This window comes from Fundulus heteroclitus, unplaced genomic scaffold (genome assembly GCF_011125445.2).
Source record: "Fundulus heteroclitus isolate FHET01 unplaced genomic scaffold, MU-UCD_Fhet_4.1 scaffold_111, whole genome shotgun sequence".
NCBI lineage: Eukaryota > Metazoa > Chordata > Actinopteri > Cyprinodontiformes > Fundulidae > Fundulus > Fundulus heteroclitus.
The window spans coordinates 57443-73723 of NW_023396524.1; the positions used below are offsets into that span (position 1 = coordinate 57443).

Genomic DNA, 16281 nt, shown 5'->3' on the forward strand with positions numbered 1-16281 from the left:
ACTGAATGATTAACTGTTAAGGTTGTTCTGCATACCTGAAACTGCTAGTTTACAATGTCAAAGGTCACACTAAAGTATGTTTCCCCCTTCCTTATGTTCTGCAATGAAACTAGGGCCCCTCACTTTTTGAGATGATAAAAAGTACAGCAGCAGCAGCAGCAGCAGCAGAGTGGATTTCAGAACAGGAAAGAGATGTAAAGGAATTCATCTCTCTGCTGGTCTCCTTCCAAGATTTAACCCTGTTTTATCTCTTCTATGTGTTGTTTAATGAAGGTTTTAAAGGTTTAGCTGAAGATCTTTCAGATGTCAGACGGGAAATCTTGAGGTCTGGGCGGTCCTGATGTTCTGCTGAGCTGACTGATCGCTCTGAACACACCACACATGGCAGGATATCCTTTTAAGATTATTTTAAGAGACACGTTGATAATCGGCGCCTCTCTGAAGGGGCTAGCAGGTCATAAATCAGGCTAAAAATCCTGCCGTGAGAACCGGCCTTCATCCCCAACAGAATCTCTGTCCCCCGTGTCGGGAGCACATGCAGCAGGGAGAGCCAACACAGTCCACTCCGTTTCATTTCCAAACATTTACAAGTGAAAATAGAAATGTTTTATTTTTGTTAGCTGAGAAAAGAAGAGGGTCGTTACATTATCATTAAGTTAGTGGTTAAAACTGAAAATTTAACACATCAGTACAGGGTTGTTTGAACAGACCGAGGATGTTTGGCTAATGGATAATCTCCTCTCTTTAGACTTGAAGATCCTATAACCTGTTCTCAGAAAGTAAACGGCTCTGTGGTCATTTGCAGATGTTTCACAAAAACAATATTTGCTTTGTGTTATTAGATTGTTGCGTGTCTCTCTGCTGAAACCATGAATCCTCCTTCCTGAGTCCGTCACAGCTTTCTGCTTGTTCCTGTATTTTTATTGCTAGATAAACCTGCATGAATGGATCATATAAACAGTGACGTGCAGTAGGGTTCATAGCTGGTGAGGCACTGACGTCATCAGTCAGATTTACTAATATATTCACGCTACAGAGTAGACTCATTGCAAAGTGCTGAAGGAGACTAATTGAGCCAAATAAATTCACCAAGAGACATGGAAAAATATTGATTATTTGATGAAAAAATAAATAAAACTAAATTATTTGTCATTTGATTGAAAACAGTTTATGAGTTGTGATGGATTTCTGCATTTGTAACACATTTAAAAACTATAACACACATTACGCACATTTCATTACAAAGACAAAACATGAATAATTATCGCTGTCTTACCTCTACTTATAAATAAAGTCCATGCGGCGCTCTTTCTGCACAAAAATATCATTTTCCGGTAAAAGTTCTCTTTATCTTCTTCAGATTTAAAACTCTCTTAGTCTCAATGGAGCTCACTGCCAGGGAGGAAAGCCTTCCTTCATCAGTCCTGTTCCAGCTGTATGTTTAGAGTCTTTTTAGGGCTTTACTTGTTTAGCAAAACTCGCTAATAAAACATCCATAACTTGCTGTGACTCTACAGTTTATGGATCAGAGCGGTGCTCCTTGAGCGCCCCCTGCCTAGAGGCCAAGGAACTGCCGACCTCACCTACAACCAGTTCTTTGCTGTTTATGATCGGCCAGCATCACGAAAACATGTTATCTGCACAAAGTTTAATGACCAAAACACAATTCGTAATCCACATATATTAAATTGTGGAAAATCAGTTCATAACTGTTTGAACAATTGAATTTATGATCTAGAGACAGGAAGATGCATTCACAGAATGGAAGCCAGTGCAGTTAACATGGAATGGAGGGATTACCGGCTTCACTATCAAGCGGCACCAAGGATTTACATAAAAATAGCGAAAAGTCTGCGATTTTAAAGAGAATATGATAAAAAATAAGGAAATTAGATAAAAAATTTACTTTTATTACAAATGACTGCGTGAATCACAATATATATTATGTTATCATTATTATATATTTTCTTTCTTTCCATGATGACAGGTGAGGCCTGGCCTTACTTGCCTCCCCTGACTGCACGTCACTGCATATAAAACATCCTTTGTGATCAAATAAACACTGAACAAAGTTACAGCTGAACTGTAAAGCCCCCCTGTTTACATATTATTATCCAACAATACAATTTCTCTGCGTTCTTTCAGGGTTTAGTAAAGGGAATGAAACAAACTCCTGTCATATGGTCACCATGGTAACATGGAGAGTCACTCCAGCAGACTCTGAAGCAGCAGCGTTTTATTGTTACATTTATATTTGCTGATGCAATATTCAGGACAGAGCTGTCTGCATCACCTCTACACAGCTTGTCTGACCACAACATGGCCGTGAATCAGACACACTGCCTGTTCTACATTTAGTAAGTTGACGTCATTTGAGGAACGCCCCATTACTGTTAATCCATCCGCTGTACTTATAAAGGGAAATGCAACATTTAAAGACACTTCATTACACTTTGATGACATTTGTAGCAGAACAATACTTCATATTTTCATATTATCCTTTCATAAAGTGTATATATTTATTTACTGGTTTTCCTAACCCTAACCCATTTACTGCTTCAATGGAGGCTGCAATCTTTTTTGTCTTCAAAACTTTTACTGAAAATCATAAGAAGAAGCTTGTAGAAACAGTTTGCATACCTGATGTTTGAATTTATACACCTGTGGTCATGAATAGGGTTAGAATGTCTGATTTCCACGATTTAGATGGGTGGGAGAAGCCTTTGTCTAGTGGAGTGTGTCTAGTTTTTCAATCTGGCCAAATTGCATGTGAGACACCTAGACTTTCCCCCTTTGACTTCTAAGGTGGGATTTAAACAGTTTTTAGCAATGTGCTAGCAGATATATCCCAAAATCATCCTTTACCATACTAGGTCTGGATTTATTTAATTCCTGTCAGGAGAGCGTTACGTCTAATTTAACACTCATTTATAAACATAGTGGCATTGGCTCTCATTAGTGTCTGTGTGAAGGCTTCCCAGCTACCACTGGGAGTCTGGAGGAGAATCTGTGCTTTTGTCTTAGGCTGATGAATGTCTGAGAATCATAACCAACTTTACATGCTATATGTGTAAAGTTAGATTCTAATATGTAAAATAGCTGGAGGTATAACTTTATTATCAGGATTATGCTTTAATGTTAACTTCTAACCAGCAAACAGCAGAAACTGTAACATGTGGAATTTCTGTCAGCTCCACAGCTGCTACTACAGATAAATCTGTGCTTGACACGTTTAATGGGACATTTCAGATTAAGGATTAGTTTTTAATCACTTATTGTGTGAAAATAACATTAATCGCTGTAATGTTTGTTTACTGCTTACATTTATTTATTACATTTAATGAAAATACATTCTTAATTCCAAAGGGAAATTAAATGCTGGTATAATTGGAGCTTCTTCAGTGAGCTGATTGGTTGCATGCAGGAAGGATCTCATGTGAATCTGAGCTCTAACGAGGCCTCACCATCAGGTCTATAAAACCTTAGAACTCAACACTAGTCCAGACTTTTAGATAAAGTTTAAATAAACTGATAAAGCTTCGTGGATGGAAACATCTACAGATTCAGAATAGAAGCCCAGTTGTTTGTTTTTTAACCTTTTTCTGGATTGATCTTGACCTGGATGACTGAGAATCATCACCAGCACACGCCTCCTTCCTTTATGTCCAATTTTAAATATTTTGACACAATGTTAAAGGAAAATAAGTGGATTATCTCATTTGTGTGTATTTCTTTCTGTATGCATCAATAAATCCTTTATTAGTTATTTTAAAGGAAGGTTTAACAATAATGGTTTCAGGGAAAGGTTCATCTTCAAGACAATTCACTGATCTCTAAGTGGAATAAATGGTTGATTTTTCCAAACTCGATAAAAATATAATTTAAATACTAATTACTTCACTGTAGAGAAAATTATAATGACTGTTTTGTATCATAAGGAAAAAGCTTTAGGTTCAGGGAATGTTACTGGTGAACAGCAAATGGACCGGATTCTACAGAACCACAGAGAACCAATCAGAGTGAGCTCCAGTCCAAACTAAATCTTTGACTTTAAGCAGAGAAAAGTGTTTAATGATGGCGACTAATCAATGAGGCCCAAAAGCAAACAGATCAGAGCTGTTAAACATGATGTAGCAGCATCCAGGACGCCTCCAACAACATCCATTCTTTCCACTTTCACTGCTGTGGTTCTGGAGAACATCCAACACACACCGCTTCACATATGAACATAGAAATGTGGGAAAAAGAGCTGAGCTCACGTTAAACACATGTTGGAATAAAAACATTTCAGACTGACTCAGTTTCCACAGTTACAGCAGTTAGATACAGCTCACCTCTCTGAGGATGCAGGTCCTGAAGGTTTGAAGTCAATGAGACGATCCTTTGACCTGTTGCTCTTAAAGGACACACAGCTGGGTTCTGGTTGATGTTGAAATTTTCGTATCAGTGTCTTAACACTGCAGTCATAAAAAAAAGTATGTTAACACATTTGGAGATTTTTTTTAATATATTTTTCGAATACGACTGATCATTAAATAAAGAGCTGTGAGATTCAGCAGAACCAGACAGTTCATAAACTTGATATTCTAGGCAAGGCAAGGCAAGGCAAGGCAAGGCAAGGCAAATTTATTTATATAGCACAATTCAGTACAGAGACAATGCAAAGTGCTTTACATGATTAAAATATAGGAATAAAAGCAAGTAGGGATAGAATGTACAAACAAAAAAAGAACATTTGAAAACAGTAAAACAGTTTAACTTGAACATTCAAACGCAATTTTAAACAAATGTGTTTTTAATCTTGATTTAAAGGAACTCAGGCTTTCAGCACTTTTACAGTTTTCTGGAAGTTTGTTCCAGATAAGTGGAGCATAGGAACTAAATGCTGCTTCTCCGTGTTTGGTTCGTGTTCTAGGTATGCAGAGCAGACTGGAGCCAGAAGACCTTAGTGGTCTGGATGGTTGATACACTGATAACAAGTCTGTGATGTATTTAGGTGCTAGGCCATTTAAGGATTTATAGACTAACAGAAGGATTTTAAAGTCTATCCTCTGAGATACAGGGAGCCAGTGTAAGGACTTTAGAACTGGGGTGATGTGCTCTACTTTCTTAGTCTTAGTGAGGACGCGGGCAGCAGCGTTCTGGATCAGCTGCAGCTGTCTGATCCACTTTTTAGGAAGTCCTGTGAAAACACCGTTGCAGTGATCAATTCTACTAAAAATAAATGCATGGATTAGTTTTTCTAGATCCTGCTGAGACATTAGTCCTTTAATCCTGGAAATGTTCCTCAGGTGATAAAAAGCCGACCTTGTAATTGTCTTTAGATGCTTTTGAAGGTTCAGGTCTGAGTCCATCACTACACCCAGATTTCAGGCCTGATTAGTGGTTTTTAGCTGAAGCGACTGAAGCTGTGTGTTAACTTTTGATCTCTCCTCTATTGGTCCAAATATTATTACTTCTGTTTTGTTTTTATTCAATTGAAGAAAATTTTGGCACATCCACGTATTGATTTCTTCTAGGCATTTACTCAGTGCCTGAACTGGTTCATAGTCACCTGGTGACATGGTGATGTAGAGCTGTGTGTCGTCTGCATAGTTATGGTAGCTGATGCTGTTTTTTATTATCTGAGCTAGAGGGAGCATGTAGATATTGAAGAGGAGGGGACCCAGAATGGACCCTTGGGGAACCCCAAATGTGATTTTTGTCATCTCTGATGTAAAGTTACCTACTGATACAAAAAAGTCCCTGTCCTTTAAGTAGGATTTAAACCAGTGGAGAGCTGTACCAGAAAGGCCGACCCAGTTCTCCAGGCGTTCTAACAGGATGGAGTGATCAACAGTATCAAATGCTGCACTGAGGTCCAATAGAACCAGCACGGTGGTTCTTCCACAGTCTGTATTTATATGGATGTCAACACCTTAATAAGGGCGGTCTCTGTACTGTGGTGAGCACGGAAACCTGACTGGAATACGTCAAAGCGGCTGGTCGTTGTTAAGAAGGTGTTTAATTGTTGAAATACAGCTTTTTCAATAATCTTACTGATAAAGGGGAGGTTTGAGATGGGCCTGTAGTTCTGGAGTAGAAGTTTGTCTAAATTGTTCTTTTTCAGCAGTGGTTTGATAATTGCTGTTTTTAGGGACTGGGGGAAAACACCTGACAGAAGGGACACATTTATTATCTGAGTCAAATCAGACACTATGACAGGTAAAACTTTCTTAAAGAAAGCTGTGGGTAGAACATCAAGACAGCATGAAGAGGAACTTAGCTGCTGAATGATCTGCTCTAAGCTTTTGTAAGCTCTAAGCTCGGTGAAAAATGAATATCTGACTATGTCATAAACATGCAGATAGAGCATTTACAATTTCAGTTAAAGGCACTGCTATACTACGGCAAGGGGACAGTGTTACTTTTAAAATCAAATAACTTGAAAGCTAGCCTGAAATTGAACACTGCTAAAACAACTTTTGCTTTGTCATACAGCCCCTCTGGTTAGCCTCTCCCTATACCGTGGTATGTCATCAAGATAGAACCAGAGAGGATAACCAGATAAAGGCTTTGTTAACAGATCATAATTCGGGTTTTATGTTGTTCTTTTTAAAATTAACTGTCTATTGTTGTAGGCACTTGAAGCTTCCAACCTTGTGAGCCAGCGAGTTGCCTCAATGACGTCATCACTTTTTCTGCGGTTATTTTTCCGTTTGAATGTAAACACAATTTACGTGCAATTTGTTGTTTTTGCTGATTGAAAGACCAGGTGTTTTAAATCTGTGAACAGTGTAAGAGACTTTTTGTTTTAATTTGATGAAAAGTAATGATGTACCGATCATTTGTTTTTTACCTACTGTATGTGTAAGGTAGGTTTAAACAGCAAAAACAAGTAGTAGGAATTTACAATAATTGCAATGAGTTGATATTGATTACATAAAAATGGATTGGGAAATTCCCTTGTCTGTATTTTATTTTTGTATGCATGTGTTTCCAGAGACCGGCGTATGCTCAGATTGAGTCTGCAGCAAGGAATTTGCTGACACTTTTAACAGCAACAGTTCAGACTCCAGGCCAGAATCAGCAAGCTCAGGTTGAAAATCAGGGTCCATCTCCAAGTCAGGAACTACCACTGAGACAGGCTAATGTCCAGCAAGAGATGACAAAGTTAGAAATTATGACTTTACATATTAACGTGACTACAATGTTTATCTGTTGGTTGGTTGGGTTTTGTGTGCTATATTTTATCATTTTCTTCACAGGTCTTTTCCTGGTCTTCTCAGACAAGAAAGGACGAGTGGAAAACGGAGATTTCCTGCACCACTCAGAATTTGTTCACCAGCCCCCACAAAGACCACAAATCTCCAATTTTTTTTGCTACCAAGACCCATGACCAGAACTCCAGAAGGGTCCCAGGAGCTCAAGATGTTAATGGCAGGCCTAGGTAAACGCCTGATATCGCTGGCTGAGCACGGCAGTCATGCAGAGGTAAACAATTTCTGAAATTATCCTGTAACCCAATCATTATCACAGTGGAAACTGCTTGCAGTGATCACAGTTGTTTGGAACAAAATAATCAATATAAGTGGATGAATGTTTTAACAGAATGGTGATGTTTTATCCAAAAGAAAAAAAAAATACTAAATGAAGACCAGCAGACTTCTTGATTACAATAGGTTAATTATTACTATTATGGATTAGGGCTGGACGATATAGAAAAAAAGCTTATCGATTAAAAAAAATGCTTATTGATTGATATCGATAATTATTTAAAATATTTAAAACCATATTTTATGTGCAGCTCTGCCTGGACATTTTATGATATTGCTAAATGATTTAATTGTAATAAAGAACACAAACACAGAGTTCCAATTAAATCTTTATTTAACCAACTTTTTTAACCATAACAGATTTTTTTAAAATAACTTAAGAGACCTGAGTTATGTTATTAAATACTGACAAAGAATAAACTAAAGTGACCAGTAAAATCGCCAAAATAAATAAATAAAATAGCCTATTTAGGTGGGAATAATACACTAGTTACTCCTCAGGTTTCATAATTGAGAGGCTGATGCAGGGCTGAGGTCCGAGGTTGTGGCGTGTAAGGACGCAGACTGCAGCTCATTTTGCACTGATTCTCCGCATTAGTTGCACAATTTAGGGAGCGCTGTTAGAGAAAAACTTGTGTCCCGGAACTTTATATCACGGATCAAGAGTGTCGAGTAATTGTTTGAAGCCAGGTTTTTCAGCTGCAGAGAACAGCAGCATATCCATCACTATGAAGCATTTTACTGCATGTGTGATATCCTTATGCCGCTTGGACGCTTTTTCATTTTATCACAAAGAAGGGAGCCCAGTTTAGCTGCTGTACCTGGCTGCTTTGTTTTGGAAGAAGTTCCAGAAGATTTCTAAGAAGATGACGCGGAGTCGCGCGGGGCTGCACAGATCGCGGAGCTGCGCGGGTGTGAGCGGCTTACGCGATGAAACAAGTTGGTTACGTTACCAGACTCTGTTTTTACCGGTTCCTTGCAAGTTTTACAAATCACTGGTTTATTTCTGTCAGGCTGGCGAACTAGTAAAACCCCGTTTTGAGACCGTTTCCTCCGCCGCTCCTTGCTGCGACATATTCACGTGCTCTGTGTTGTGGTTTGAGAGGGCAGAGCTTAGTGACGGCGCGCCTGGGTCCGGGATTACGATTGGTCGAGAGGAAGTGACTGTAGCATCAACTAATATGATAGGCTGAAAGGAAGGAAGGAAAACTGTTTCTATATCGAAGTTTTATCGACCATTTTTTTCCTATCGCGCCACACGTCTATCGATCGATATATATTGTTACTGAATTATCGTCCAGCCCTATTATGGATTCTTGCATACATTACTTTACACCAGGTGTTCCCAAAGTTTTTCAGCCACGCACCCCCTTCCAACTGGGTGCACCCCCAACCTTCCAAAAAGTATATATATATATATATATAGAGAGAGAGAGAGAGATCAAACCTCATAACAAAGGCTATGTAAATAAAATTAGAACATAATTTGAGTTAAAGTTACACACAACATCCGCAGTAGAGGCCAGAGAAAGATCGGTCAAACCTCCACAGCCTGAAACGTCTCTGAATCCCTCCAGGTGGATTCACGGACTAAACTCTGATGATCTACCTGTGTGTGTTCTCACTTTATTTATTTCATATACCAGCTTCTAAATCTGAGTCTGACTCACAATTTATGCCACAAACTATAAAAACATAAAGAAGTTTGATTTGATTTGTGTCCGATGACGGGCGAGCGAGCAAGCCACCATTTGGTAGAGCAACAGAACGCTCCATAAAGCTGTTATTAATCAGAGAAATATAAATTATTACTGATTGTTTCACAGCGGTTAAATCCAGCAGGTAAACATGCCCAGGGCAACACACCTTGCCTCCCCGCAGCCCCATCTCTGGTTTCCCTATTCCTGTCTGAATATGAGCTCAAACCGCATCTTTAAAATTAATTGCACCTGTCTGAATCAGCTCTATGCGTGAACATAGTCAAGAAACCCAGCAGCAGCAGAGGCGGCAGCGGTGTGGGCGTGTAATGCACATCAGTTCCTGTAACGGTTCAGAGTCACGGCAGCATGGGCAGCAGCAGTGTTTGTAGGTGCTGCACGATCGATAGAGACCGTCACTCAATTTAATCTCGTAAATTATATTTAATTTTTCCCGAATTTAATTTTTCCTATGCTGACGTAAACGACGTAAAGTCAGGAGAGAGAGACTTTTTCTGATGCTCGCTCGTTTTCTTCTCCCGGATCCGTCGCAATTCTCTCCTCTGTTGCCTCCAATTACGCACTCTCTCTTCCTCTCCTCCTTCATCACTAACTTTCACCTTAGATGTCTCACGTGCATGACAGTTTCCCTGGTTTCAGCCAACTGAGCATATTTGCGAGAGTGAATGAAATAAAGGCCACAAGCCATGTGCGCATATACAGCACAACGTTTTGCTGCTATCACTTTATTTTAGAACGAACAGAATGGGACAGATTTATCAGAGTAATCCACCATTCCCTCGAATCCCCCCCCCCCTCCCACACACACACACACACACACACACACACACACACACACACACACACACACACACACACACACACACAAAGGAAGCCACACGTCTCTTCCGGTATAACCTAACTTAAAGAAACAGTGTGCAACAGCACTTAGCAGTAAAGTCTAATTTGGATACATTTTATTTATTGATATAATTTACGGTTTTTGATTTTTATTTTTACAAAGAAATTTACACGTTCCCCCCCACCATAAAGAGTGTTGCTGCCACCCCCTAGTGGCAGCGCCACACTTTGGGAATCCCTGCTTTATATGATCAAGTGTTATGAGTAAGTCGATAACATTTGACAATAATGGATTAAAGTGGAAATAGGTTATACTGGTTTTATGAACGTTTAAGATCATTTTGTTTAACTTGACTTTTGGACCCATTGCCATTTCTGTTGATCCAGAATAAACATGGTTAGGGTCTCACTTTGGACACCAGTGAGTTCGTCCCACTTGGCATTGATTAGTCCAAGTTGGAACAGCTTTACAAAAACAAATTTGCCTGAGACTGTGATTACTATCTGTTATTTCAGTTGTAATAATCTTTGAGAAGCTATTGATTTTTTTTAAATATATTTTTTCCTTTTTCAAAAAAAAAAAAAAAGATTTCAGCAGCCCTTCAAGCTGAATACCCTAAACTGGAGACCTTGGCTGGTGGATGGATGTTTTACAAGGCAGCAGGTATGCATAGTGTTGTTACATCTCTAATAAGTGTTATTTTAAGACAGGTTTAAGAATTTGGTATTTACTTTCATGTTGCAAGAAAGTGCTGGCTGTAATTATTACCTAAAAGATTTAAATCCCTTTCCTGTTTTCCTAACTGTTAAAGGAGGAAGTGGCCAGAGAAAACTTACTTTAATCCCACCCGAGTCTGAAGTCTATACTGTCAAACTTCTAAAGACTGCATCCAGTAATGGAAGACACGTGATTTTCATCATTCCACTTCAAGAAGAAATCAACACAGAGCCACTACCTGCTAATGCTCCAGAGTTCAGCAAAATGCCAAAATCTCAATGCAAAACCTGTGGGGAAATTTTACCTCTACAAGTTCTTGCTCTGCATATTGAGTCCTGTACCAAAGCAATGGAAGACTGTGAAGAAGTAGGTTTTTTTATGCATTATATTCCAGCGATCCAAGCTGTCTTTTTCTCAAAATGGCTTAAAATTTCAGTGTTTATTGATCTATTATCTTACAACTATTGAATTATTTCTTTTAAAAAGTTTTTTTTTTTTTAAACAGGAATCTGATGAGGCTGCTGAACCAAGAGATGACCATGAGGACCAGGAAGTGTCTTTTGTTAACAGCGTTCATAACAACAAATGTAAGTATACTGGATATTGGAAAGTTATATAATAATCGATATTGTCAGTTAGATTGGTTAATCTTAAAACTTTAATAATTTCTACAACTATTCAGATGATCAATATTATGTTTTTTTTTTCATCCAAGTACACTGAATTACTTCCACCCTTGTTTTATATTCTAGTTACCACAAAGTTGTGACCAAACAATTTCTAAATATTCAGAGTTTTCTTCTAATTTTATTGTATTGCATTTTTTGGGTTTGGGGTGAAATTTGTTGATTTAACTGGAGCTTTTGCATTGCAAATTGCCAACAGCATTACACTATACTTACATTTTTATTTCAGCCACCGAAACAGTATGTCCTATATGCCAAGGAGAATACCCTGCTGATGTCATTGAGATGCATGCAAGTGGCTGCAGTGAAAGGTAAATGTAGACAAAATGTTTTGCTATAAGAAATTAGTCATTTTTCAATTGAATATGCTCTCACAACTACACTGCTCAAATAATAAAGGGAACACTAAAATAACATCCTAGATCTGAAGGAATGAAATGTTCTTTTTAGATACTTTGTTCTTTACATACTTGAATGTACTGACAACAAAATCACAATTATTATCAATGGAAATCAAATTTATTAACCTATGAAGGTCTGGATTTGGAGCCACACTCAAAATTAAATGTGAAATGGTTTGTACTTGTATAGCTCTGTAGTAATCGGACGACCCCAAAGCATTTTACACTACAGTCAATCATTTACCCAGTCCCACATACGTTCACATTCTGATAGTGGTAAGTTATTGGCCCATTTACACTACACTTTTTTTAGCCGAGACCAGTCCGAGCTCGGTAACCGAGATAACTGTTGTGTGTAAATGGTCAGCAGACTGAACTGGACCGCGCTAAACATAACCGGACCGCGCTAACTGCAGACCAGTTCCTGAGTAGGTCTCGGACTGTTTTTTTTATTTTTTTATCCCGGTTTTCTGATAAAGAGCGCATGAGCAGACCGCTTCATCCCCTTACAGTAAGCTGACTGTCCGCGGGTTTCCCGGCGTGTCTGGCTGCACGTCCCGATTCACACTCCGTTCGACAAATTTCAGACATTCATAATAATACTAGCTTCCTTGCCGTGCCACACGATTTCCAGAGATGATTCTGCTTAGCAGCGTGATGAACCTCAGTGTCTGTTGTTGTTTCCTGCGTCTGTAAATCCTTATTAGACGTTTGTTTGTCTTATCCACGTCCCAAAAGCCGACGCTGTCTAACCATAACATCCTGAATGTTACGGGCGCCGCCGTTTTGATTTGCTTTGTCCCGCCTTCAATCCCAGAGAGTGGTAGTACCGTAGATCGCCACTAGGAGGCGAGGAGCAACCAAGGAACCGGGATAGTGTGGTGTGTAAACGGTCGTCTTGGCTTGGTTAACTGATCCAAGCTCAGACTGGTCTCGGCTCGGTTAGTGTAAACGGGCCTTATGTTTGTAGCCACAGCTGCCCTGGGCAGACTAACAGAGGCGAGGCTGCCATACAACGGCGCCACCAAAAGTAGAAAAACACTACACACGGATCCAGCTTTGATGTAATGTCCTTAAAGCAAGTCAGAATGAAGTTCAGCAGTGCGTGTGGGCTCCATGTTCCTGTATGACCTCCCTACAACTCCTGGGCAGCTCCTGTTGAGGTGGTGGGTGGTCTCCTGAGTGATCTCCTCCCAGACCTGGACTAACGCATCCACCAACCCCTGGACCGTCTGTGGTGCAACGTGGTGTTGGTGGATGGAGAGACATGATGTCCCAGATGTACTCAGTTGAATTCAGGTCTGGGGAACGGGTGGGCCAGTCTATAGCATCAATGCCTGCATCTTGCATGAACAGGAGACACTACAGCCACATGAGGTCTAGCATTGTTTTACATTATGAGGAACCCAGAGCTAACCGCATCAGCATATGGTCTCACAATGGGTCTGAGAAGAGGCTAATTGATGGCAATCCAGAATTTGTGTGTGCAATATGTTGTATTTTTTGCAGGCCATCAACTGTGGACGTACCTCCATTTGACAGAACAATGGATGATGCAATATTAGAAGCACTACCTGGTCCATCTTCACAGGCTACATCATTTCAAAATCATCCAGCAAGTTATGAAGGATCTTCTGATACTGGCAACAAAACAGAGGGTTGGATATGAATTTGATTGAACATTTTTTAAATCTTGTTTAGTTTGATTTCTCTGTTTATGCCTCTGGTTTGGTTTTGCTGCTTTATTTTTTTCCTTTTGTTTTTCTCTTCTACAGATTGGAAGATAATACCCAACCAGGACAGGGCTGCTTGGCTGTACAGAGAGACAGTGCTTAACATGCACAGATCAGGGAAGCCACTGTATTTGCATATTGACCTCAGAACGTCCAGCTCAGAACAAGACTTTGCATTTGTTACATTTTACAAAGCATCCAGTGTTGAGTGGGCAAATCCTTTGCAATGCAGACTTGAAGGTTCACCTTTTTTTTGTGGTTAGTTTTGAAGGAGATTTTATGTGTTATGTTTTCTTAACAACCCCTAATATTTGTCTTAAAATTACAAGGTGACCCTGCACTCGGGGAGGGTGTGAACCGCTTCGTGGTATCCAGAGTCATGCAGAGGCTGAAAGATGGTTTCAACATGAATTTTGGTAAGTTGTTATTAGTGGCTCTTTATCAACTGTGAAAAAGTTTTAATCTACTTAATACTATTTAAAATCTATTTTTTGTAACAATATAAATATGTATTTAGGATATAGCTATACCTGCTATACAACCAAATAATTACTAAATGTTTGTATACAGGATCTGAAATTTTTTTTTATGTTTACACAGGAAATGCTTGTGTAACAAGGCTATTTGATGGAGAACCGGACCACCTTGTGCCTTCCTCCTCTGCATTTCTGGTTGAGAGTGACCTATTTCTAATGGCAGGCAGAATGATTGGCCATTGCTTTTTGCAAGGCGGGCCTCCACTGACAGGCCTTAGTCCTGCTATTGTCCACATTTTGTGTGGAGGGACACCTGAAACTGCAGTCATTGGGATCAATGACTGCCCAGACATTGATCTGAGAGAGAAAATTACATTGGTATACATTTACTGCACACAACACCTCATTGACATTTTAATATACATTTAATACTTTTTCCTAACTACGTACATTGTGTCCTTAAGCTTGAAGGGAGTTCTGAACTCTCCGCTGATGAAAAGGAGAAAGTTGACTCTCTGTGTCTAGCATGGGATCTCCCTCTGATGACAAGTGGCAACCGAAGATGGCTCTTTGAAAGGCTTCTGCATCATGCTGTAAAGCACTATTCATGAAATTATATAAAATCACTTTTTAACTGAGCAAAAATTACCTTTATCTTTTCTTAATAGGTAATTGGACGAGTTTTGAGGCAAATTAAGCAAATAAGAAAGGGCCTCAAAGAGACCTGTCTGTGGACCCTGATCCGTGAACGTCCAGATGCGGCTCAAATTATCTTCCCACGGGAGTCAAGTGCTGTGTTGACCCCAGAGGTAAATACAGGTAGTTCTGATTTTAAAAAGGGGGGGGGGGGGGGGGAGAAACAGGATCAAAACTTTTTTTTGTGTTTGTTTGTGTAGAGCATTCTGGATCGCATCAGATGGCCAACCATGACTGACGACAACGATGACGATGACGATTGCAGTGTGGAAGAGAAAAGCCGTGTCACGGGGTATCTTCGTCAGTTCATTCAAAATGGTATAACATTTTCACGCCCACAAACAAATAATTAAAATGAATGTAACATAGCGTTACACCAGATCCAATGTATCTCACTACCTTTCTAACTCCATTTCTTCAAAGTAAAAATGAGGATGTGTGCCAAACTTCAAGTATTTAGAACTGGCAATGGCCACACAGTAATTTTCTTGAAAAGTTAGTTTTCATTTTAGAAGTGATTTTTTTTCTTTTAAGAGTAGTATTATCCTTTACATAACCATAACACATATGTGTTGCAGCATCCACGGATGAACTGAAGGCCCTCATAAAGTTCTGGGTTGGATGCGAGGCTCCTACACAAAGTCTCAACGTGGAAATTAGTCACAGTAGTCTACCCAGGGCATCAACGTGCTTCGAGACACTCCGGCTTCCATCACACTACAAAGAATTTGAAAAATTCAAGAAAGACTTGATGGCGTCTGTAAATACACATGACACGGGATTTGGGCTTGTTTAAACATAGTGTTAACATTTTACAGTTTTAGTTGCCAGCATTTTGTTCATAGCCTTGAATGGAGCCTTTTAGGCTGAACAGTAAAAAAAAAGGCATGTTTTATTTTGTTATAAACGTGCTGTCCTGTCTTGCGTGTAGACATTTTTCATATCCGGTTATTGGCTTCATCCATTTCAGACAGTTTTATGGAAAAAGCCTGTAGAAGTTCTGTCTTAATATGAACAATAAAAACAAGCCTTGTGGAAACGGTGTATTCACTTTGATTAATATTGGTAAGAATTGAAAATACAGACTTTATCAGAGTGTATTTTTATTTTACAATGTGGAAAACAAAGGACTGCTTAATTGTCCCACCATATTTGCACAACCACAATCAGATCAAACTTGTTAAGTGTTGGACATACTGGACCGTAGCAACATATATGTCGTAGCCATGTGAGTCAGAAGGTCCCATTGGATCTATGGCTGCCCTCAGTGCCACAATTTGTTCGGGGTTCAACACGTTGCCAGATTCTGGAATAGTGACCCCGTAATGAGGGTCATCAAGTAGTCCACTGTCTTCCCAGTCAATGTGAGGCACGCAGAGTCCCTGCAACAAAGATGAAGAGCAAAAAAAGGGCCATAATTATGTTGCTACAACTTACTGAATATACTTAAATTTTAATGCATGGAGCTAAAGGTGGAA

General features: G+C 39.4%; 1 protein-coding gene across 2 annotated transcripts; it reads left to right on the plus strand.

Annotated features, from left to right (window-relative positions):
* Positions 1 to 6310: 6310 nt before the first annotated feature.
* On the plus strand, positions 6311 to 15842 carry LOC105924766. 2 transcript variants are annotated; one of them, XM_036128707.1, is made up of 14 exons: positions 6311 to 7152; positions 7248 to 7473; positions 10682 to 10757; positions 10906 to 11177; positions 11317 to 11398; positions 11727 to 11808; positions 13408 to 13556; positions 13674 to 13871; positions 13961 to 14047; positions 14232 to 14485; positions 14572 to 14700; positions 14776 to 14916; positions 15004 to 15121; positions 15382 to 15842. In XM_036128707.1, the coding sequence occupies exons 1-14, from the start codon at positions 6971 to 6973 to the stop codon at positions 15597 to 15599; spliced, it is 2214 nt and encodes a 737-aa protein (XP_035984600.1). In that variant the 5' UTR covers positions 6311 to 6970; the 3' UTR covers positions 15600 to 15842. The 2 variants fall into 2 exon arrangements, with proteins under 2 accessions (XP_035984600.1, XP_035984601.1); XM_036128708.1 differs by having other exon boundaries at positions 6311 to 7473.
* The last annotated feature ends 439 nt before the right edge of the window (positions 15843 to 16281 follow it).

Excerpts from the sequence above, each read along its gene's own strand:
- LOC105924766 (XM_036128707.1), top strand. The coding sequence starts at position 6,971 with ATGTGTTTCCAGAGACCGGCGTATGCTCAGATTGAGTCTGCAGCAAGG. Across the intron at positions 7,153-7,247 it reads GTCCAGCAAGAGATGACAAA|GTCTTTTCCTGGTCTTCTCA; the intron begins GTTAGAAATTAT and ends TTTTCTTCACAG. Across the intron at positions 14,486-14,571 it reads TGAGAGAGAAAATTACATTG|CTTGAAGGGAGTTCTGAACT; the intron begins GTATACATTTAC and ends TGTGTCCTTAAG.